Source organism: Cygnus atratus, chromosome 3 (genome assembly GCF_013377495.2).
Source record: "Cygnus atratus isolate AKBS03 ecotype Queensland, Australia chromosome 3, CAtr_DNAZoo_HiC_assembly, whole genome shotgun sequence".
NCBI lineage: Eukaryota > Metazoa > Chordata > Aves > Anseriformes > Anatidae > Cygnus > Cygnus atratus.
The window spans coordinates 52,561,556-52,584,899 of record NC_066364.1 but is presented as its reverse complement, the minus strand read 5'-3'; the positions used below and the strand labels follow the sequence as shown (position 1 = coordinate 52,584,899).

The window sequence follows — 23,344 nt, the reverse complement described above, 5'->3', positions numbered from 1 at the left end:
AGCCAGGCTAAATGGGGCACCGAGATAATCTTTTTTTAGCCTGTCATACTGAGAACGTAAATTGCAGCCTCGCAACTGGCACTTTTGCAGGGAGTAAGGAACACTTATTTCTCACCCTGCAGGATATGTGACAAGAGTGGGTGTGCAGTGATGATAAAGTCACCAAGTTAAGTACCAGGCCTGTGTGACTGATTTACAAATACCAGTGTGCTTTATTTACATAGACATGTAAACAACAGAAGGTAAACAACACCGCCCAGCTCGGTCTAACAAACAGGCTGCTGCTGCTTCGCTTCAGAACCTGAGGTGTTTTATACATTTCACAGAAACTGTATTGACAGTGAACACAGGAGGACTACAAGGTTAGCTTGACTCTTTCTTCTTTGCACAGGAATTGCATGCACTGTGCATCGGCGTGACAGAACTGCACCACTGAGGCCACGAAACAAGCATACATGAAGAACCCACTAAGAGCTTTTCTTAAGGTCAGATATGGCATGAGTTAGCAAGATTTGTATGTAGTGTCAGTACAGCTGTTCTATATTCTTACAGCACTTTCCATCCCAGGATCTGAAAGCACTTTACGAGCAAACAGCAAATCTTTGCTGCATCCTTTGCAAACGATCCTGTTTACACGTAAGAAAACAGAGGGCCTTGAAATGGTGACTTTCCCAGCGCTCACGTTTTAGTGGTCTAATTTCCTAGCCCTGTGCCTTAAATATAGCACCGTTCTTCCTTCCCAGAAGTATATCACTTCTTGATATTTTAGGACACACTTTCGAAGTTAAGGTAAGGCTCCAAGTGCTGCAAGTAGAAGGGCAGCGGGTGGTCCCAGTCACCACTGAAGCTGTTTAGCTTCAATGACGCCTCTGCTGAAAGAGGAGCCAACTACTGTGCAACACATTGCACCCATCCCCAAGCTTTTTCAAGTTTGTCCAAAAACAGAATTCATGATAACATCTGCTGCAAAAGAAAAACTATTTGAAAACAACTGTGCCGATCTGCTGTCTTGCAAATTTAAATGCAACAGTAAGCCATACACACGCTGTGTTTTACTTTGACTAAATATTTCAAATGGAAATGTTACACTAAATTTGTAAGACAGAAAAATACCCAGTGGAGTAATTAAGAGTTCAGAAGCTATGCTGCTTTGTGTCAAGGAATGAGTTTCCTTATAGTTCAGCAGCAACAGCATCAGCTAGGGCTTGAACAGGATTTAATTCTTAGCTGTAAATTCACATTTTGTTTCCACACACATTTCTTGAAAAAAACATATTGGCAGGTGTTGTTATTTTTTTTTATTGCAGATGTGTCTGCAAAGTGATCACCATGGCTTGAATCCAATGCTGGTTCCACTTTTCTACCTGTTTTTGACATGAATAGCAAGTTAGGCTCAGCTCATATACTAGATCAAATTCAAGCATCTAACAACTGCTGCTAAAAAGCAGCTGGGCAGGTGAGATTGAACATGATATTTAAATGCTCAGCTGCCTTCTCTTGTGCACTTCATGCTTCAAGTAGTTTTACTTCTACCCTCCCAAGAGCTATAGTGATGCCCTATCTTCAGTTTTCATAGGAAAGAAACTGAAGCACCACAACCTTAAGATACAACAACCTTAAGATACACAACCTTAAGATACACCATATACAGCTGTCAGTACAACCGCATATAAAATAGAGGGAGAAAGAGTTTTGTTTTTTTTTTTTTTCTTAAACAGGCATTTCTGCAGTAATGTTTTTTTTTTCTCCTTTCAATTCCACAGGTGAAAAGGAAACTTAATTCTCCTTAAATAAAAGCTATGTACAAATTGCACACATTGCAAACGGAGCGCTGAGATCAGTTAAAGAAAATAAGATATACAGTCTTCACTGATAACATCTCTCTTGCTATAAACAGTGATAAACAGCATATGCTTTCTTCAGATGTCAGAACCCAGCAAGACTGCAATATTATGTACACAGGGTTTGTTTGCCTTCTGCCTTCCACAGCAGAATCCTTTAAAACTCTGTCTTCACTTCGGAAGCTGTGCAGCGACATTCCTGTGCACCACGTCTCTCTTGCTCAGCACATCACAAGAGAGCTGTCATTGCTGTCTGGCTTATTGGTTTTAGGCAGTCTCTGGGGGTTGAGTAACCCTCGCTCCCTAGTGAAATCGTCTGAGGTTTCTGGTAGTCCGTACTGTAGCTCACGGAGGTCAGAATACTGTTAACTTTAGGTTTATCATAGTTTATTACACTCTGGGGTGTCTGATAGTCTCCGTTCCTTGTATCGGTTTTGCATGAGCTAGAGAAACTGCCGGCAGAGAGGGAATGCTTCTGCGACGAGATTACAGGTACGTTGTAGCCGTTTTCAGAGGGGAAATTATTTTCTCTGGTGACGTGCCGCTCTATGATCGGGGTGGCGTATTCCGGTTCTTGGCTGGTCAGGGGCAGCGCGTATTCGTGCCGGTTAGCTCTGAGCGGACAGTGGTAGTGGTTTTCAAACTCTGCACTCCCCCTCCTTCCCTCCTCTTCAGTGTCCATGGGTCTGAAAGTAGATCCTTTCCGTGTTACTGTTCCAGTTCCAATCATGAGAGGCTGCTGATAATCTAAAAAGAAGTATGAGCTGCTCAATAGTACATAGGTGGATTATTTTACGTAGTAGATGGCAGAAAATGGTTATTATATTGAATCTGTGATTATCAGAGATGTGAGGAAATGGTGCCCCAGGTCTGTCTCTGTAATCTCCTTCAGAGCCCAAGCACTGCAGAGCTTGGCAGAAGCTGCTCTGCAGAGGAGCTTCAATCTGCCAGCCCTTGCCTCTCTCCCTGCCTGCCTTTCCCCACCTACCCCCCCAAATACATTATCATCGTTTCTGGAGTATACTCCAAAACCCTAAAAAAAGACAGAAGTTAACAAAATATCACCAGCAAGCCAGAGAGAGGACTTTGCACGAAGTTCCACGAAGGAGAAGTTCTCAAAGCACGCGTTCGTTCCACTTTGGGAATAATTAAGATGCCTGGAGGATTCTTAACGAGCACAAGTGCCGGCTCTATTTAAAAGGAATCTCACAGTAGCTGACTGACAGGGAAGATAAAGTTAGGCGGAATGGCAGCCAAGAGAGTCAAGGGAAGTGTGAAATGTGTGAAGTCAGATCAGAGCTGAAGCGTGCGCACGAGGGGGGCAAGCCATAAGGCGGGCAACAGGAGTGGCGCGGCTGGGGGAACGGGATGGTTAACCCCACCGAGGGGATGGTTAACCCCACCGAGAGGGCAGAACTGCACTGGCCACGGGGAAAGGACCTGAGCAGGAACACAAAGTGAGATCCGGGGAATGCAGCCTCCTCATGAAGTGCATATTCACACCTCTAGTCAGAGGATACCAGGCTGCCGTGTAGGAGAAAGATCTGAGCTAACCAGGTTTTCAAAACATCATGGAAAATTGTCACGAGGAAATTCAACCTTCTAACTTTTTCACTTTGGTGCTAGTGAAAATCGCTTCCTGATAGATACGGTGGCCTGAACAGCTCCAGTAAGTGACACTGATAAAGTATTGTATTTTGGCGCAGGCGTGAAGAAAGTTAGCTCAGTTTCTGTTTTGGCATCATAGTTCATCTGACATGAGCGTCAAATTCAATCCCATATGTCCTGTGAAAGATTTTTCTGGCAGTTCCTGGCTACTTCCCAAACTTCAGCATGTAGGGTGAAGGTGTTAGGATATGTCACTAAGTGATGCAGCTCTCGCCAGCATTGCTGCTGCTACTCTGAGTAATCTCACTCGCTCAGCAAGAAGCGTCCCCACTTGCTCTGGGCTGCCATGAGAAGCAGCAAACAGCAGGGAATTTCGAGGGGAAGAACTTCATGTGGGATGGTGCCCTACATGCAAGTTTTGCGTGCCCTCTGCAATTTAATTAGGAAATAGCATTTGCTGCACATTTCTGGGCTGTGCTCACAGTTTTTATTTCGTGTTTCTTATTTTTAAGGCGGCTGTAGGTGAAATGCAAAGCCTTGGGAGCTGTCAGGACAGAAGGAGAGGTATGAATTTTCACACTGCAGGAGGAAAGGCTGGGGAGAGCAGAGGCTCCCTGCACACAGCCAGGGTAGCTGGATAACCATGAGTTATAAGGAACCTTTGCTCACACCCTTTCCTTCATGAAATAAAACTGCTTTTTAGGTCTCTGCATATTTATATTGAAAGTTTCTGTAAAGCACTCAAACTGTCTTTGACAGATATCCAGGGGTAGCACCATATGGAATTACAATGATCATTCTTTTTTTTTTTTTTTTTGTCTTTTAATGCATTTCTCTCTGAGAAACACATTGGAGAAATCCTAAGAAATTCCTAATGTCTGAAGGCTGGAAACAGAAAATTAATTTTTCAGGAAGATTGCTGATGACTGCTATCATAAAATGGCTGGTTGGCCTAGCCTTTCCAGACAGAGAAAAACAGTCAGGGATAAGATGTGCTAAGAGGATGAGTTAAAAACCCACCCGTTTGCGATACAAATAGTACTGATGCAGGGATCTGCTCTATCCAGACAGTGACCTGAGTGACCTGGAGCCAAGGCAGAACAGGAGAGGAGCACTGTGGTGTTCTTTTCTGCTCCCTCATCTACCCACTGCTACTTCAGGAGGCCTCATCTCCAAACTAGTTCAGGCACCAGGACCGCTGCACACATATCTCAGCACGACGTCCAGCTGGGCGTGAAATCCCACCACAAACCAACTAAGCAATTTTTCTATTTGATCAGCAGCAAGAGGCATTATACTTTGTACCGCTGCCAGAGATGTTTGAGTTTAAGCAGAAACATAGAAATTAGTCAGCAAAGTCAAACTACTCTGCACACTCTTGCACTGCGTCTCTGCCTGAGTGCCTTCCACGCTTACCTTGAATTGTAAGTATTTCAGAGTGAGGGATTTTTTTGCCAAAACCTACAAGAAAAAAAATCCTATAAAAGAGAAGTTTCAGCTAGTGTTCCCCCCCAGTGCTGCTTCACTATATGTCTGGGATAAAAAGAGATAAATCTGTTCCTTGGCCTCAGCTTTCGTGGAAATTGGAGCTTCTAATATTGCTGGTCTGTCGCTCCTTGTTAGCTGCTCTGTGCACAAAATAAAGTGAGTGTATCAGAGGGGGAGCAACTGTTACCTGCCATGTCACTTGTGACCAGATCTAGTTTTTGCGGTGTCTCCTTCTCATTACTATAGCTAATGGTAAATTCAGTTGACTGATGTCGGGTGAAGGGCTGCTTGATTTGTTTCCAACAACCTGTGATAAAGAAATAAAAATAGAAGACATCAGAAAGTTAAATGCTTAAAATCAGAAGGCTTATCAGAAAGTTAAATTGTTGTTGTACTCATTGCTGTCAAAAAAAAAAAAAAAAGCCCCCTAAATTTGGAGGGTGAGAAAGTGAATTATCAGCTGAGATTTTCAAGTAAAAATTAAGCTATATAGAGGATTTTTCTCATTTGTCTTTCTTGTCAAGAAGGGCTTAAACTCTGTAGGTGCCTATATTTATATCTTAACAAGGTGTATCAATAAAATACAAGCTTTAAACAGCTGCATTATTTATGTAGAAAAAATAATGCTTGACTTTTTTTTTTTCCCCTCAGTAGCATGGTATAGCTTCTGTTTACTTGATACCTCATCACCTGCACTTATCAATTAATTTGTTCTCACAACATCCTCGTGAGGCAGAAGAGAGAACATCCACAGTGTCAGTTCCTTGCCTGGTGCCTGTAACGTGAGGTTTATGGAGGTGATGTGAGGTTTATGGAGAGGTGGGGTCAGCTCCCAGCTTGCTAAGTCCCAAGCCTGGTTCACAGTGTTTAGGAGCTTGATTTACGGAGCACATACTCTACAAATGAACTGAGTGGGTAAGAGGCTATCTTCAATTTCATGGGATTTGTCCTCATTAGCAAGTGAGAAAGGATTATGATGTGACCTTGAAAAATCATATTAGCAAATATGATGTTAAGTACAAATTAATTTTCTAATGAGGGTGAGCTCAAATGGGTAACACAGTCCCTTTCCCTGTCGTCAGCACCTGCCGAGAGATGAAATTTTGGAGCTGAGCTGTTGCAAGAAATGTGTCAAGAGACACGCGAATGGCTTAGTGGTTTCTTTTCTTTATGGAAAGCTAAGATTCAGAAGGATATTCCTCTGCAGAGTTGGCCTACCAGGAAAAACAGCTAAACCCCAACTTCCAGGCTGAGAAGAGACCCTACCCTAGAAAGCATAACTGAGCAAGACAAAGTATGTTACTTCACCAGGGTTTTGCAGGCATCTCCTAAAGCAGAGTCCTCAAGCCAATTTTCTGCTCAGATTTTACATGTGAAGTACAGATCAGTTTTGATAGGCTTCGTAAATACAGTCCCAATCAGGGAGGGCAGCAAGATGGAAACACTAAAGCCATAAAAAATTTATTAGCCCTTGCTCTCTTGGAGAACAGCAATCCCCTCTGCTGTGGGGAAAAAGAGGAAAGTAGCAATTTTCTGCAAAATAGGTGTTTTGGAGGAGGGAAGGAAAGGGAGGGCACCTGGGAGCACTCTTATATGCTAATTTATGCGCTTTGTATAATAGATCTTTTGCTAATTGCCTTTCTGTCATAGAAACCAAATTACATTGTTTCTCTGGGCACTGTGCTAGGATGACACAAGTGGGACTATCGCTTGCCATTTCCCTCATATGAAATAGTGAATTTGAATGAGGAAACGTGGCTGTTCTTTGAGAAGCATTTCACGTGTAATTGCATAAAACCCTTCCCATTGACCTGGCAGACACGACAGAACAGGGCAAAGCTCGCCATTCTCCACTAACCTGATTTCTGAGCATTGGAAAATCCATAAGAAAGTCCTTTGGCTTCTTGCCTGCGAGAAGAGGAAAGCATTTATAAACTTCTGCACTCACAGCATTTCATCTTCACTCCTTTGCTTCAGCAGAGAATCTGTGTTTAGCAGCTGAGAACAACTGTTCACTTTTAGTTTCTGGAGGATGGCGTTTATTAGGCTGCAAGGCATGCAAACCAGGATTTTGACGCTCAGTTATTTCCCCATCTGTATGTACGTCCTGAGTGCTGCTGTTCAAGTTCCTTCTGTCTGGCACTCGTTGAGCTGATGTGTGCATGTCCTTATCTGTCACTCTAGGTTATATTTGGGGTCTGCTCTTCTGAATTCTTTGACTAGTTTGTAGATTTTACTGGAAATTCAGGGCAGAGCTGAGTGCTGCTAGCGAGGAAGCAGCATCGCTGGAGCTTTGCTTATACTTCCAAATCCCTACCTGCTGACAGATGCATTTCCCTGTTCTGCATTCGAAGGCAGGTTTGTAGGAAAGGACAGCTAGTGGGACCCAAAGCTAGCAATGCTTCTTCCAATCTGCTGACTTGTGAAATGAAGTGGCTTAGTTTTATCTGCTTATCTCAGTGTATGTGTGCAACTCCTTATAGATCGGCTGCAATTTCAGCCTGCACGGTTAAGTGCCCTCAGTGACCAGGAAGCAGAAACACAACAGGAGAGAAATGAGGGAAAATGCTTCAGATAGCTCTAATGTTCCCCTTACTGATTTTTTGCTCTGGTTCGGTGTGCAAACTGTTCCATCTTTTACTTCACTACATCTTAGCACTTGTGGGTATACGTAGGCTGAAGGGACCAGCCAGTTGCATTGACTGTAAATTGGGGGGTGCAGTTGTGATTTAGTTCACCTTTGGTTTCGTCTGACTGGGGGCTGATTGAGAAGTACAATTTACAGAGACACAGCGTGAGTTCTATTTGGAAGGAAGACTTCCAAAAGATATCAATTTCCAGTTTCCTGGTAAAGAGGCTCTGGAAAGAGGGCATGTAGTCGGAAGCACCAGCTAGGTAGCCACAAATACCTCCAATGACAAAAGACAGTATCTTACTTTCGTAGGGCTGCACAGATACAAATTCCAGAGAACAGGAACAGACACAGCACTATGAGGATTGGGACAATTATAGCTGTAAGCTTTAAGCCTGCATGAAGAAATAAATGGATAAAAGTTAAAAAGGCAAATTACTCTGAAGCTAGATATTTTTTACTGCACAGAATACAGCAAAAGGCAGATAATCTTGCAGGAATGCTCCTTGCGAGAGGGCATGAAGATGTAAAATCATAAAACTGCAAAACTGCTCCTCAGCCATCCTCAGTTGCCATGTACATATGTGGAACAGTGCTGAGGCAGAAGAGTTAAATGCATTTCTCAAGGCTGACACTTGGTTTACTATCTATACACATCCTTAAAAAGAGCAGCTCTTTCTTATTACATGCTAGGTAACTTTTTTAAAAGGCCCCTTACAGCAACACAGTTTTCAGTTGCTTATGAAGCTGCTAAATAAAGCTGCAATTTTCTATGCCAAGTATCTGGCTCCCGCTGAACTGGTTGAAACATTTCAGTCAAAATAGTTCAAAGATTTCCAAGACTGGAGATAGGGAAAAATGTTTTGCTCGTGTTAAACAAAAATGGTTTAGAGCAGGGATTTGGGAATTATCTGTGGGGTGGCTTTTGTGTCAGGAGAGTGCATTTCGCTATTCCTGCAGACACTTACAAGGCTTTGAGAATAAGGCAGTGCACATGTCCACAGGGTATTTACGATTTAGCAGATAAAATCTCTAAAGATCCCTTTTCCAGTGAAGATGGATACAGTTTACCCATATCACTGCACAGATGAACTGAGCTTTTTCTTGGCAAGAGAAATGAAGTTTCAAATCTTTTTTCTTGCGGTGATCACTTCTTTCAACCAGTTTGTTCAGAGAGAGAGCACTACAACCATCAGCTACCTGACGGGTAGCAGTGTTTGGTGTGGTGGGTCTCAATTCCTGCCTGGCTACGGATCCACCAGATAGTCTAAACAACAAATTTTATTTGTTTGCTTTATTAAGATCTAAGGAACTACCTCCACAACGTTAACGGATAAAGATTGCAAATTAAGGCACTGAGGGAGAGGTATGAGAATGTAGCTTGTCTGAGACCCATGAACATAAGCATTATGAAAGAATGTTCAATTACACAATTGTGCACTACTGTACAGTGCTTGGTGCTGGGGACCTGCTCTGGGAGGAGTTATGGTTGATCTGGGAGGAGTTAAGGTAACACTTTTGTGAGACCACTATCTCGTATATTACAAAAATTAGAAAATAGAGGGAGAGAGTGAAGAAGACGAGAGCTCCTCCAAAAATGCTAATGACTGCTCAGCATAGTCCACTGAGCCTGCCAAGCACGGCAAATAACCAACATGACAGGGAAAAGAAAGCATGATATTTCCCACATCAAGGAAATTAAGGCTTTCAATTTCTTTCTGTGCCTCAAGACAAAAACAAGCCATGTTCCTCCCTATTCTCTCAGTAGTTGATCTTTTAAAAAGTCTGAAGGGAAAGTAAAAGTTTTGATTTGTGGGAAAGTTTAAAGTTTACTCAGGCTGGGATGAAGACATGATGTATTGTAGAGAAAATGTAGTGATGGGTAGCATTACCTAAATTGGTTTCTTCTGATGGGATGGGCTCTGTAACAGTTCTGTCTTCTTTTCCAAGGGAGGTTTCGGTGCTCTGACTTGTTTTTTGCCACATTGAATGCGTAAATGAACTGTTCACTGCAACAGAGAGCAGAGGATCAGTTGTGTCGTGGTAGCACAGCACACTTTTGGGGCACTGTGCCTGGGAAGCACTGCTTACCCCATACCTTGCATTATTCGACAGCCGATCAGCTCAAGCTTCAGTGCTATGCGTTGGTTCCAAGTCTGAGGGATGATCCGCACATAGCGGGCCACTATCGGGGGGATGAAATTATTACGTACGATGTCACCAGAATTGGAGTTGCCTTGGAATATCTGCAACAAAATGCAAGCAGGTTATTTGCTGTGTTTTAAATGTCTTTCTCAAAAATGCTCCTGACTTCCACCTTCAATCATTTTCATTATCCAAAACCAAGTATATCGATCATCTGGGGTGTAGCCACAAGACTTTTGGAAATGGGAGCTCTGAAAAGAAACAGTCTTTTTAGTTCTGACAGATGATCACATTTTCCTATTAACTTGAGGAAGAAAGATTATCATTCTTTTCAATTCTGTGTAATTTCTAGTTAATGTATGCTGGTATAATGCTATCATCTTTTATTTAATAGCACTGCAGTGCCCTTCCTTGGGCAATGGGGGATACAAATGTAAAAAGAAAAATAACCCAACCAAAGTATATATTTATTTAAAGTGAAATATTTTTAGACATTTTAGTAAATTCCTCAGCTTTCTGTACCAAGACTGAAGACTGACTATTAACTATGTAGCTGTATCTCTTTCTTTCTGTACTTATACAGTGTTTCCCAGGATCAGTTCAGCCTGCATACAGAACAGTAGCCCTTGTAAAATTAGTTCTTGGAGATGTTTCGGCATGGCCTATGAGAATTTAAGAGCCTGATCAGATAGGGAAGCAAGCTCAGCATATCTTAGATAAGACAGCAGGCCACACAGAGTTCAGATGGGACAGGTTTTGTCATGCTCTGTAGCTGAAACATCATATATAATAATACTTTCATAATTTTATTTGTAAATAACAATTAACAGTGGAAAACTGCAAAACAGCAGATTTTAAATGGCTAGCCTTCACAAAATTCACCTGTTACTAGGTTGACTTTTCACTTTTTGGGCCAACATCCCCTAAGTTTAACATTTATCACTTAAAAAATCTTAAGCCAATTAACATTGTGCAGTGACATTCCTTTCTGTACAAGCTAAGAAAATCAGAGCTATTGGAAATCTCACCAAAGCTATTGGAAATCTCACCTGTTCTCACAGGTCTCACAAGTTTCTAAAAACTATAGTCAAGAGTGAGGACCAGGTAAAGCCTTACCCTGGAACAAGCTGAGCTCCCCCAGAAAGGATTAGTGAAGATCTGGAAATGTGGGAGCAGAGGGGCTTTTGGAACATGAATTTTTCACAGAAACGTGTTTGCATACCGACTCGTGCAGCACACCCGCTGCTTGCAGGAGCCAGTTGCACTGCCTTTATCAGTTCATTGTTGAAATCATTCAGAGTCTGACAGCTGTTGTGTGTACAGGTTTTTTTGGTTTATGAGCATTTATTTTAAGTGCAGTTACATTGGTTCCTACAGACTTTTGTCAGAAGAGTCATGCCTGTGGTGGGTAGGAAGTGGGGCAGTCCCCAATACTACCCGAAGAGAAGCTCAGTCTGCAGGTGCAGCTCCACCAGCAGAGCTGTGCTTCTCCCCGTGCCGGCTGTTTTGCTTTTCTGTGTTTTGTTTTGCACCATCCTGGTGCATCTGAAGCTGAATCTCAGCTTTGCTGATGCAGTACAACTGCTGAGCTGAGCTAAATACTTGTCCAAATAGCCTCTTGTACAGCTTCAATTACACTTTTTTAAAAATAAAAATACTACACACACTCACATGCCTCTGTATGTATATCTCACAACTTCAGCAAGCCCTGGATAGATTCCTTGTTTCAACAAGCTCACTATCTACTCCGTAGCTGTAAATTACTCTGGTGAAGGCTGTCCAAGTCCAGACAAGTTTGAAACTCCTAATCTTTCTTGACAGTGAAAGCCTGTCTTTCAGTGTCAAAGCAGCATATACATTTTTTCTCTGTGCTTTTCCCAATTTCTCTTACCTTTTCTTCATTGCTTAGAATTCCTTTGTAAGTTCTCCATTTCGAGTTGTTATTTTTGTAGTTCATTATAAACGTCTTTACATAAAAGTTAAAATTCAGTGTAGTGGATCCAGAACCAGTGGTTTTAATTCCTAGTAACAGAATGCAGAAGACATTTTCAAGTTAGGTTTCCTTCTCAAAGGAAGATTTTCAAATGCAAACACGCAAGAAAAACCAATTCAGAGACCTTTGCCTTCAAAGCCTTAATTTACTTTTCAGACTATGTTTGGAATTCAAGGGTCGTCACTGAGTTTAAAAGTTGGGGCAAGAATGGAAATCATCACTGAACTGTGAATTTCAAAAAAACAGAGCTTTAAACAGAACCTGAGTTAATGACTCCAAAAATGGTAATTGTTTGTTTTGATATTATGGTCCATATCAGCAGTCTTTACACTTTCAGCAGCAACTTTAATTTACCTTTTTTATCGCTAAACCAGGAGTTGAAAACAGGAATCTCTTTCACCGGGGCCATTATTTCAAATTCTGTGACTTTGAAACCTTTCTTATTGATTCAAGAAATGCATTCTCAACAGATCCTAAGCAATCATTTACCATACATCCAGATTCTACTGGTCACTGTGTAAATATTTTGTTCTGAGCCTACAGCATCCTTACAGATCATGCATGCATTAAAGTGAGTCCAATCCTATATTAGTATAGGAAGACCAGTCCTGTGAATTTCTGTGATTTCTTTAATATGAAAACAATATTCCTTGATACATAGCATTTAATGACATTTATTGAAAGAAAGATTGCATTAGTGCATTATTAGCTTTTCAACTTTCTCCAGCAGAAAATCCAGCTTCTAATAATCGGTGTGATCTACCTGTTATTCTCTTCTTCTCTCCCAAGTCTATCTCTAGCCATTCACGATTACTGCTGTGGTTAGAGGCCCAAGCCAGTCCCTGGACTTGAAGCCAAGCCTTGTCAGGAGACCACTGGAATAGTTGTCCAAATTCGTTGGTCTCCTCCCAGTAGGAAGACGCAGTGATCTGGCTCTTGGAGAGGAATGCTTCATCCAGACTGAGAGATTTATTGCAGCCTAGGAGTCCCAACACAGACAGACATAAGCAGTCATTTTGTGTTTTCACAGCATATTTTTACATTAGGCTAGCAACATATGAAGACCGCCCACAACAGCCAAGTCAGATGTTGCCTAATCTGGTGCTAACCTGATGCTGTCCATTAACTGTGGTGTTTGCCAGTCAATTTATAGTGGATAATGCAGTACTGGGATGGAGTCCCTCTCCTTTACCAACTCAGCTCCTACACACACGACACCTTCTGACTACATCTGTTATTTTTAATTTGCCCTTTTGTTTTTTAATCTCTGAATATTTTTTTATTGTTGTTCATGTGAAGACTTCTTATATTTATTTATTTTTTTCCTTCTGAAACATAATATTTATGTTTAGAGTTTGGCATTAACTAATTTTGCTGTACAAAGCCTTTTTTAAGATGAAGGCACTGTACCAAAAAGAACACTTTACTGTAAATATTTCATGATTTTCACCCGCAGTGAGGGCTAGGAAAGTTACTCATTAGAGAAGCTCCTTGATACTGCTGCCAAGAGGTGATATCATGAAGGTAATAGCTGCAGGTAAGTATTATAAAATCCACCAAAGAACCCACAAAATTCTACACATCAAGGTTCCTCAGAAAGAACAGGCCAATGTGATATGGTTTCAATGAAGTTAAAAATAATTTCCTGGCAATTTCAAAGGCCTATATATGTTCAACAATTTTCAGTGGAACAGTAAATGATTTTATCTAAGATGACTGAAATATAACTCGAATGAATGAGCACGAACTTTTCCCCCCTCTTTGCTGTGTTTTATGTAAATTAACAGCTTGACAGATTAAAGATGCTTTTGCTTCTTTGAAACTCATAAACAAAGGTAGCTCTGTGTAAGTTCAGTGTAAATATATTTTCATTCCTCTGTATGTTTTAGTTCTGGTATAATGAAGATGGAACTTATAAATATCTGAAGAAAAACTGCTTTCATTTTCTGCCACCTAAAGTACATAAAAATAGAATTATCTGATTGCCATTTTTCATACGCTAGCACTAGAAATGTAGCATCAGAATACTATTTCTGTTTCTCATCTATGTGCATATGACCCATTCCTATTCTGTTTTCTTTCTAGCTCACTTCATATCCCCTCAATTTTTTATCCAACTTGCCAATTTAAAAAATTGTTGTCCTAAAATATCCTTACTGGACACAATCTAACATTCTTTACATTCTGATTGCTTTTCAAAACTTTTAGGAAAATACTTAAATAGAAAGGTAAAATGTGAATATCTAAAAAGGAAGGCGTTATTCTTACCATTTGAAGTAAATATAAACCGCTTATCTGACAACGAACCACTGTAAGAAAAGAAAAAGTAATTCAGCCTTTCAGGAACCAGCCATAGGAGTGCCAGAACATGGGCGGCTTCACTGTGGCACAAAATCACTTTTTATCTAGCAAAATATCTCTGGCCAGATATCTGCTTACTTTGCTGCTTGACTACCTACCTCCTAAGAGCACTCTTGTGCATTTCATGCTGTGTGTTCAGGTCACTAACAGCAGTTTTGATCATTTGCTGTGCCTTAAGGTGACTGACTCCCCATCTCACCAGCCGTTTACTCTTCCTGTGCACTTCTGCTTGACTCCTCTGCACAGGACCTTTATCGATGCTGCAAAATCCTTCACCTCCTGCTCCTCAAACCAGCAAAATAAAAGCACACAAAAGAAGCCAGGAGCTGGAAAGCCAACAGGGACTCGCATTACCTACAATGCCTGCTCCAGTGTGGGGCTAAATGCTCTTCTCCCGTCCGTTTAGAGTAACTTCACTGAAATCAGTGAATTTCTATTGGCATAGTCCACATCTAGTTTGAAGAAAATCTAGCCTTAAGTTATGTTTTGTTGTGACCAAGCTACATTAGCTCTGGCCATTCCCACGTTAGCTAAACGTGCGTACCAGTCAGACAATGCAAACTGCTGCTTGTTTTAATCTGGTTCAGATTAAATGGATTATGTTCTGATTAACAGTTTGCTTCTGTTATAACCACGTCCAACAGCTCTTATCAGGAGTTGTTCTTTTGGCTCTGTTAACAGCAGCACATCTGTGGCTTCCCTTTCGTCCCTCCTTGTAACAGACTACTTTACTTCCAGAGCAAAGCCATTCCTTGGGCCACCCTGCACAGCGCAGACCACCATGAAATAACCGTAGCAAGGGAAAGCTGTGCACTCCTTGTCCATCCACGGAGCCACTTTCCTTTCTGATTCCCACTGAGATATCCCTGAGATAGTTTTCCAAAAGTGATCCCTTTGACTGGCTGCATATTAAAAATGAAAGCATGGATTTTAACCTGAAATTCATTCTGATTTCCTGAGAATCTGGCCCCTTCAATGCTGCTCCAAGTGGCTGCATGCATCAGGTGCCCCTTTTTAAAAATTGTGGCCAGTGCAACTGAGCAGAGCGGTAAAACAACTGCACTTCAGCATCAAGACAGCTCCCCTTCAGGCTGCCCTTTGTTGTCAGCAAGGAAAATTTCCCTGAAGGTTACCTATAAGAGTCCAACAGTCTATAGCCTAGCAGTGGTGCACACAGCCATATGTTTAGAGAGTCCTGCAAATGGGGAAGTGGAAAGTGGTCCTGTGTCAAGGTCAATAAAAACACTGCTTCTTTTTGTCGCTGGGGGAAAGTTAATGCCTACAGGCAAACAAAATCCTTCAGGGATGACGGAGGGCGAGGAGAGTAGCTACCGAGGAGAGTAGCTACGATGAGAAATTCAGCCCCTCCCTCCCACATCTTCCCCCCAGGCGATCCTCACGGGCCATCAGATGTGCTCTGCTTGCTACAAGCCAATTTGGAACTACAGCCAAAACTATTTTTGCTTTCTTAGTGAATACAAAGTAATCCAAGAGAAGAAAGGAAAAGGAAAACATGCGGTGATCAGTAAAACCTCCCCAAAATAGAAATCACAGCACTCTTCAAATACTTATTTATATTTATACACTATCCTTTCATAATAGAAAAGTCACTGAGGTCCCTTTCAAACTACAGGTCTGCAATTTTAGCAATGAAAGGGAGGAGGTTAGCATTACCAAGATCTATAAAGCTATAAAATCAAACTGAAATATTTCTGCTATAATTCTGCAAGTCACCGAAGAGGACAAACTAATTCAGTAAGTGGTAATTCATCAGTTTTGTAATGTGACAGGTGGCATTTGTCACACAAATTTCACTTTGTCCTTTAAGGAATGGCATCACCCTGTGCTCCTCATTTTCCTGGCAACCTTCAGGATCCTGCCTAGCCAACAGCACCAGTGACAGCATGGCAGACCTGTGCTGGTGCCTCTGAAAACCAAAAAAAAAAGGATGCTGCTTCACATGATAAATGTGTGTAAATCTCAGATCCATTTTTTCCAGAGTCAGTCCCAAGGAAGCTTCTTATAAGCAGCGTGGGTTAACACCACATCACATATTTCACAATTCATGAGCGTGTGGGCTCTTCAATTTTCAAAGACAAATGATTTCACATGTGCAGATGTACAGTTACAGGCCTCCACAGGCAGCTCACATTACAAAATTAAAACCCCATATATTTGTACTCGGGTAGCAGAACTGTCCAATAAATCCAGCCACTTGATCTTCATTATATCATTTGTGGGTTCAGGTCCACACATGGGGCATGAGAGCTGAAAATCTTGTAGATAACAGGGCATAACAAGCACACTGAAAAATAAAGTCAGGGAGGCCAAGGTCAGGTCTTAAGGGCTGGCAAGTGAGTGATTCATAATTCTGCTGTTACATTATAATACAGATATGTAACAGCCCAATGCACACAAGCAGCGGCTTTGGATGAGGTCAGTTTCAGCTCAAGTCACTAAATAATTTAAATCTTTAATACTGAAATCCACTATAAATGAGATTTTAAAACCTTGAGTAAGCTTTCATTTAAGGGAGTACAAAGAGCTGTGATGACACTGCTGTCTAAGCACCGTTCTTTCCTTGCTGATGCTGGCTCTTCGAAGGAACATATTGCAGCACAGAGGTACCTGAGGATGGGGAAACTAGGCAGCTTTGGAAATACATATCATAAAAGCCTTTTTAAAGCATGAAATGCACTGGTTCATTTTCTTAGCAAACATGCCCACTGTTTCTAGGAACACATTTCCATTTGAAATACAATGATTTCCCTGCATCCTCTGATGTACCTCTCCCAGAGTAATGGGATCACACCAGCAGTTCATCTGCTCCTGGGATTTCCCCAGCTGCTGCCAGGAGCAGCAGAAGCATCCTGTGAATGGCTGTGCTCACCCTCCTACTTTTCTAAAAATCACGCCATCTCACTTGTAGGGTTCCCATTATAAGCCCATTCACGTTTGGCTGCCTGAATAATCTGCAGAGAGATCTGTGTGGCTCCTCCGGGCAAACCAGTCCCTTTGAGAAATGCATCGTCCTCAAGGAGTGCCTCTTCTGCCCCGGGATGCAGGAGATTTAGGGTGACAACGTTCCTCATTAGGGTGCTCTGTATAAGCGTGATGAATCTGAGCCTGGGTGGCTCGTTTCAGCCTGGGAGCACACGTCTCGGCTCTCGCTTGAGTCAGTGGGAGTTGTACCACTCGGTGTAACAGAGACGAAGACGCGTCTCTGTGAGCACCTTCATTACTCATGTGAAATGTATAAGACATTATGTGAGTAGCAGCGTTAAAAGGACACTTGGCGGTTAAGTTCACGGGTTAATTATGCAAACAGTGTTTTCCCCCAGCACATGTACATTTGCTGTCTTCTACGCTTCATTCGTTGCTCACTAACTCTTGTACTGTGAAAAAATACAAGTGGGAATCCCAGCTGTCTTTCATTATAACATTTTATGTGCTACTGTCTGAGTTACTCCTTGGATTCTCAAGGATCACACACACACACACAAATGTATATAAATGGTTCTACGACATCTTTAGCTACAGCACCAAATATTTAATTTCTAAGGGTTTCACAAAGCTGGTATGTGTGACAGAAAGAATTTGCTTTGTTTGCTGTATGGGAAGGCTCAGTGCCTGAGCTGAGCTCTCAGTCCTGCTTTGCTTCAGACAAAATTAAAGTATTTTTCTGTATATTTTAGCTATCAAGCAACATGTTTAAGAAAATAGAAAATATTTAGGCTTTAGAGGCCTTCTGCTAGAGGTCAATGTGCTACCAGCGATCTACATGCTACCCACTTTGTGTATTCCAGTGCCAATATTCAAAGCCTTTCAACCTATACTTAAGGTTAAGAAGAGCAACACACCAGATGAATGCTTATGTTTTCTATAGGTTCACATGCTAATGTGGCCAGGATCGCTGGGATCAAGACTTAAAAATTAAACATTTGATTACATAATTTGCTCATCAGCTGGCAGAAGTGAGATGCATACATGCAGAGCTTTAAATTAGTTTCAGTTTTGACACCACTATGTTTCGTGGTGATCCTGTAGCTGGTTTGCCTTTTTCTGTTTCACTGAGAGAAGGGAAACACAGAATGCATACAAAATGGCTGATATGGTACTGTAGTTTTTTGTTGTTGTAGTTCTTGTTTCAAAATAAAAAAGTCATATTGCCTTAGCTCTTTTAGTCTATGGGACTGAAGATATTTCCCTTTCCACAAGAAAAAATGGATCTTGCAAAATCCAGATAACATTTTAAAATTAAAAAATATGAACCAACAGGAATGACGGAGGCAGTTGCTAGAAGGGTTTACTGTACTGGATAGAGATTAGAGGATTTATTTCTACTTCAACAACAGCACAATTAAAAGTCAGAAGATAAGTGGTAAGTATAACACCCTTGCTATAAATATTCTAAATGAGAAGAATTCTGAACATGTCAAAAGCACAACGTTTAAGAAGGTATTCACTGAATCCCCTATGGCTCAATGGCACTTTTTATTTATTCATTCTTCCTAGGGTTTTTTTAAACTCTAACATGAATTTAGCATGATTTATTAGCACATCGATTAAAGGTGTTTGTTGCAGAACATCATACTTTCATGTATCTGCTAACAAGGTAATTTGCAAATGTGTTTTGGAAGGAAAAGCAAAAAGAGAAAGAAAATACAGCCCTGTGCTGTATAAAGCCACATAAACTTGGAACGTTCTCCTACAATCTGCGCCAACACCATTTTAATACAGCCATAGAAACAAACCCCAAAAGCCCCAAGACCCACACCTAACATCTTCTCCTTCCCCAGAAAACCATCGGTGTGGTGTCCCACCTGCTTCTGCTGACCTGCTCAGTGCATTATGCTCCAGGGATCGCCCCCAGAGCCGGCGGCGGGTGCCAGCGGTACTCACTCGTGCGAGGGGACGCCGTTGGCGACGACGCCTTCGTAGTGGCTGATGCCCTTCTGCTGGGTGACGCTGATCTGCCCACCCAGCTCGTCTGCGATGATGCCCGCGTGTATTGCCGACTTGCACAGCAGCGACGTCTGAAAGGCAGAAGGCATCACACCAAAACACTCAGGGGATGGGGCTGACAAAGCAGTAATGCTCCCACTCCCAACCCACTCTAAGTGTTGGAGCAATAAACAGCCTGCACAGGCATAGTAGCAGTAAGAATTGTGTGTGTGGGACCCACAACAGGAATCTTTGAAACAAAATACATCTGTTTCCAACAGACAATTTTTGTTTTCAAATGAGAAAGCTAATAATCTGGTTCTGGGAAGGTGCTGTAAGGTTTTAACCTAATAAATAGTTGGCCTGCCTCAGGAAAACAAAGTCAAAGGCAACACAACCAGCCTTCTTTGCAAAGGGAAAATTAGAATTACTTCCTGAACTTACCTGAAGGCAGATCTGTCTATTATTGTGTACTGCCTTAGGATTTGTGGCATGGTATGCATTGGGAAATTCAGCTGTGTGTCATTCACATCCACCACTTTCCAAGCTGGGGCGCCTGACTGTCCCCTCCAGGGAGGGCTGGGTGCACTGGGGACCCAGGGGCAGCAGGGCACATGGAGCCCTGAAGGTCCTTCCCATCAGAAAGCTGAATCCCGTGTTCATGGTCGAGGGAAATTTTCTTTCAAAAATTCCTCCACCTAGATAAGATCTGCATGAGGTCATGCCATGTGCTGCTTTTCTTTTCTAATCACCCTGTACAGCAGGAATAACTCAGCTAATTAGAAGGCGATGTGGCATTTCTTTGTTTTTTCAGCTCTGCCATTCTCCGGGATGGGGCGTTGTGCTTGAGTAACTGGATGAACAGGTTGAACATGAACACTGGTATTTTGGAAACTCAGCAACTGCTTTACCTGTGACATGGTGGGATTTTACTTCAGTGGAAGGATTAAGCTTACTCCACTGTGAAAGATGCAAAGATTTCAGAGGCATGAAGGGAGGGAGGTGAGGGGCACAAAAAAGGCAGAGCAATGTGTGATACGAACTGCGGGTAAAACCACTCAGGCAACTTCATTTTAAAGATCAAGCAGTTAATAAAGAATGATCCAAGGGGTTTCTAGTTATCAGTGGGATGTGATTAAGCAGAGTATAGTATTTATTTCATCTCAGAGCAGATTCCTGGGATACTGCAAACAGAATCTTAAAGAAAACCCACAAGTTACTGAAATGCTTTTTATTCCTGCAAGAGATAACTTTAGAAAAGAAATGCACACGGACTCCAAACAAGTAAAAGATGAAGTCATAGGAATATTTAGTACATTGAGGAGCACTGCCTCAAGAGGGAAAAATCCTGTGCAGCCAAAAAGCCAGAAAACTATAGTAAGTTTAGTCGACAATCAGTGGACTTTGTTCTCACACGATTGATTAGTCTGTTTGAAAAGCGTCTCGGTGTGCTTGTACACTGATAACATACCAATATACTGATAGTAAAAGGTATATCTAACACAGATGGGAAGAATTATTGACAAAAGCCAAGCAGCAAAAATTGAAACCAAGTTGCACTATGCAACCGAGCAATAGATTCTCTCTTCTTTTCTTTTTTTATATTTTTTCCCTCATTATCCTGAATACTTACATCTCTGTATCCTTCTCCTATATTCCCAGAAATGTCACCTGCAACGTCTCTGCAGCCAGCAGGACAGTATCTGCTGTAGTAAAAGAACAGAGGCTTGCTTAAAAACTGGACTGTAATGATGATACCCAGAAACAAACCCATGCAAAAGAGATGCTCTCAAACCCACAGATATTTTAGCAGTAAGTCCTGGCTCATCACATATCATTGACTATAGAGGGTAAATGAAAGTGGCCCTGAATAGACTGCACATAGCAGCACACAAAGAATCAAAACAGCAGTTTTCCAAGTGCATTTTTGTTCAATTCTGTTGTTCTAGAAATGCTATTATGCACGCTTGCAGCCCAGCCCAGATAAGAAGCCTGCATGCACATCCAGGCAGTAACCAGCAAAGTACAATTTATTACCATTTCAAATCCTATCAAGGAGCCAAGAAATTATAGCTTGTCCTCAGATAATCTTTTATCAGCTGGGGCGTGATCTGCTCTCAGGAGATGCAATGGAATTCAAGGCTACTTTGAATTTCAAAGTGGAAACTCTTTTTACATATACCATACGTATGTATGCCCAAATGAGAATTGCTGAGAGCTCTGTAACTCAGCAGAGGAACTTGTTTTCCTGGGCTGCAGACTTCCATTCTGCACTACTGCTTCTCATAGCCAGGCCTGACACTATTACAGCATTGTAGCTCAAAAAAAAAAAAAAAATCATTTCTCCAGACAACTAAGACTGTATATGTCTTATGTGACATTTTACAGCAATTAGACCAGATGCCAGAAAAGTAAATGACCGCACAGAGATGTAAAACTTCTTTACCTGTATTCAGTCTTTGTGTAGTGGTTTGCTCGTTCCAAACATGTGATTAGATCTGTGAAAAGTGTACAAATGTCAATACCAGCCAGAGGACAAGGAAATATAGAACAACATTTGGCTAAACGAGAAATTGCATTTGAAGACCTCTCTGTGTAATACTTGCACAACTTTATTAGAAGTAAAACAACAGCTAAGGTTTTCCCTCACTCTTTTCATCTCCCTCTTCCACTCATGCTTTACACCCCTTCATCAAAGATATGCAGATCCCCAGAATATTAAATGTAGGATTTGTATCTTAACCTCTACAATCTCTTCATCCTATCACAGTGTGGTAAAAGCCCAGAATGCAGAAGGTATTTTCTTTTTCACCGGGCCTGTACTGAAAATTATCTAGGCAAGATTTCAGCAGCTGTTAGATCTGCTTAATGTTACAATTGCTTCTTGCACACATGCTATTAAAAATATGATGGTTCATGCTAATAAGATACCAGAAATATTTAGGACCAAACATTTGGGACAAAGTTTATGTGTAGGGAAGATAATGAAATAGGAAGGACAATGCTGCTTATCCTTCAGAAACAGTACTTTACCTGGATGATCACTACTGGCATAGGACAACAGAAAGCCTCGCCCTGACACGTGGGATCCACTCTCAAAGTGAATAGTCGCTTCGTTGCTGTCCAGAATGATTTCTTTGGGGACAGGCATCATATTACCACAGTAGGGCCCTACAGACAGAACGAAGATTTCAGAGTTTAGATGAGATAGTTAGGCTGGAGTACTCTTGTGATTAGCAGAGTTTCATAACATCCTCATTCTCCTTCAGTATAATCCAAATGTTGACAAAAGGGTTTGAACTTCAGTCCTTTATGGGTATGAGCTCCAACGTTACCCTGACAAAGAATGGCAAGAATCCAATCGTCTCTTCGTGGCATAAATTCTAGTATTAAGATCTCTCATTGCATAAGCCTCAAGAGAATGATTAATGCTCTTCCACCTTTGAAGTACAGTGTTCTTAAAAGCAGCAGTAACTCATTAGAGAAAGAATAAAGAGAACATTTAAAGGCAATCCAAGGGATCTACACAGGGTGTGTTAGATAAACTCTCCAGATGCATACAGCTGAGGCTGCTTCAGCATAGCAGCTATTCAGAAAAGGTTAAGATCACAAACAGCATATCTGGTCTTAAGGGATGTGTGTGCACGAGTCATGTTGTACAACAAAGCAGTACTGCTTTGCTCAGAAAATTTCTGCATTTATTTGCCTTTTAAAAACATCATCAGTCCATTGAAACATATAGTTCAAGTTTCCAGAGTTTTAGATAAAATAAAGAGGAAGAGGAAGGGGAAGGGAGCAGGAAAAGGAGACACGAGTCTTGCACTTACGTTGAATTAAATAAGAGTTTTATAGCTACCAACTGCAATACCTTGGAGCACTCCTCAGGACACTCCTTTGTTGCCACAGCAGGCATGCCTGGGACTCTTTGTGACTACATTTGCTCCTTCAGAAGTCAGTTCCTGAGGGGAGCTTGCTTTTGAAATCACCATAGTCTTTGCTCTTCTGTCACCACGCCTGGGTGCAAACACTTGTCCCTGGCTGCCCTCAGATGTAGAAAATCATAAGCAGTTTGGGTCTGCTTCTTTGAATTTATGGGGATGCTTACAATATAAACAATTATATAAGAGGTTTTGTAAAATGACAAACATTTCTTTTTCTAAGAGAAAAAGCAAACAAGACCCTTTAAAAGCCCTCAGACCACCTTTCTCTTGAAGTATATGACAGCTTTTGTATACTAAAGCAAGTCCTTAGGATGAAAAATGATCCCTTTGATTTTTCCTGGACAATCTCATTTTCTTGGTGGTGGACACCTTATGGTAACTTGGAACTGAC

The 23,344-nt window shown here is 41.5% G+C and overlaps 1 protein-coding gene across 3 annotated transcripts in view; it reads right to left on the bottom strand.

Moving 5' to 3' along the window:
• Positions 1-186: 186 nt before the first annotated feature.
• DCBLD1 (discoidin, CUB and LCCL domain containing 1) overlaps positions 187-23,344 on the bottom strand; it is a 48,816-nt gene continuing 25,658 nt past the window's right edge. Inside the window, exons 3-16 of one of the 3 annotated variants that reach the window (XM_035538983.2) lie at positions 22,046-22,183; positions 21,459-21,510; positions 20,646-20,718; positions 18,971-19,104; positions 13,976-14,016; positions 12,471-12,686; positions 11,606-11,736; positions 9,668-9,815; positions 9,462-9,578; positions 7,874-7,964; positions 6,796-6,845; positions 5,125-5,244; positions 4,866-4,910; positions 198-2,588 (exon numbers count right to left, since the gene is read on the bottom strand). In XM_035538983.2, coding sequence (XP_035394876.2) covers positions 2,071-2,588; positions 4,866-4,910; positions 5,125-5,244; positions 6,796-6,845; positions 7,874-7,964; positions 9,462-9,578; positions 9,668-9,815; positions 11,606-11,736; positions 12,471-12,686; positions 13,976-14,016; positions 18,971-19,104; positions 20,646-20,718; positions 21,459-21,510; positions 22,046-22,183 — 1,874 coding nt within the window. In that variant the 3' untranslated portion in view covers positions 198-2,070. Of the gene's footprint in view, positions 2,589-4,865; positions 4,911-5,124; positions 5,245-6,795; positions 6,846-7,873; positions 7,965-9,461; positions 9,579-9,667; positions 9,816-11,605; positions 11,737-12,470; positions 12,687-13,975; positions 14,017-18,970; positions 19,105-20,645; positions 20,719-21,458; positions 21,511-22,045; positions 22,184-23,344 lie in introns of all 3 variants that reach the window. The other 2 variants (XM_035538984.2, XM_035538985.2) reach the window with 2 other exon arrangements.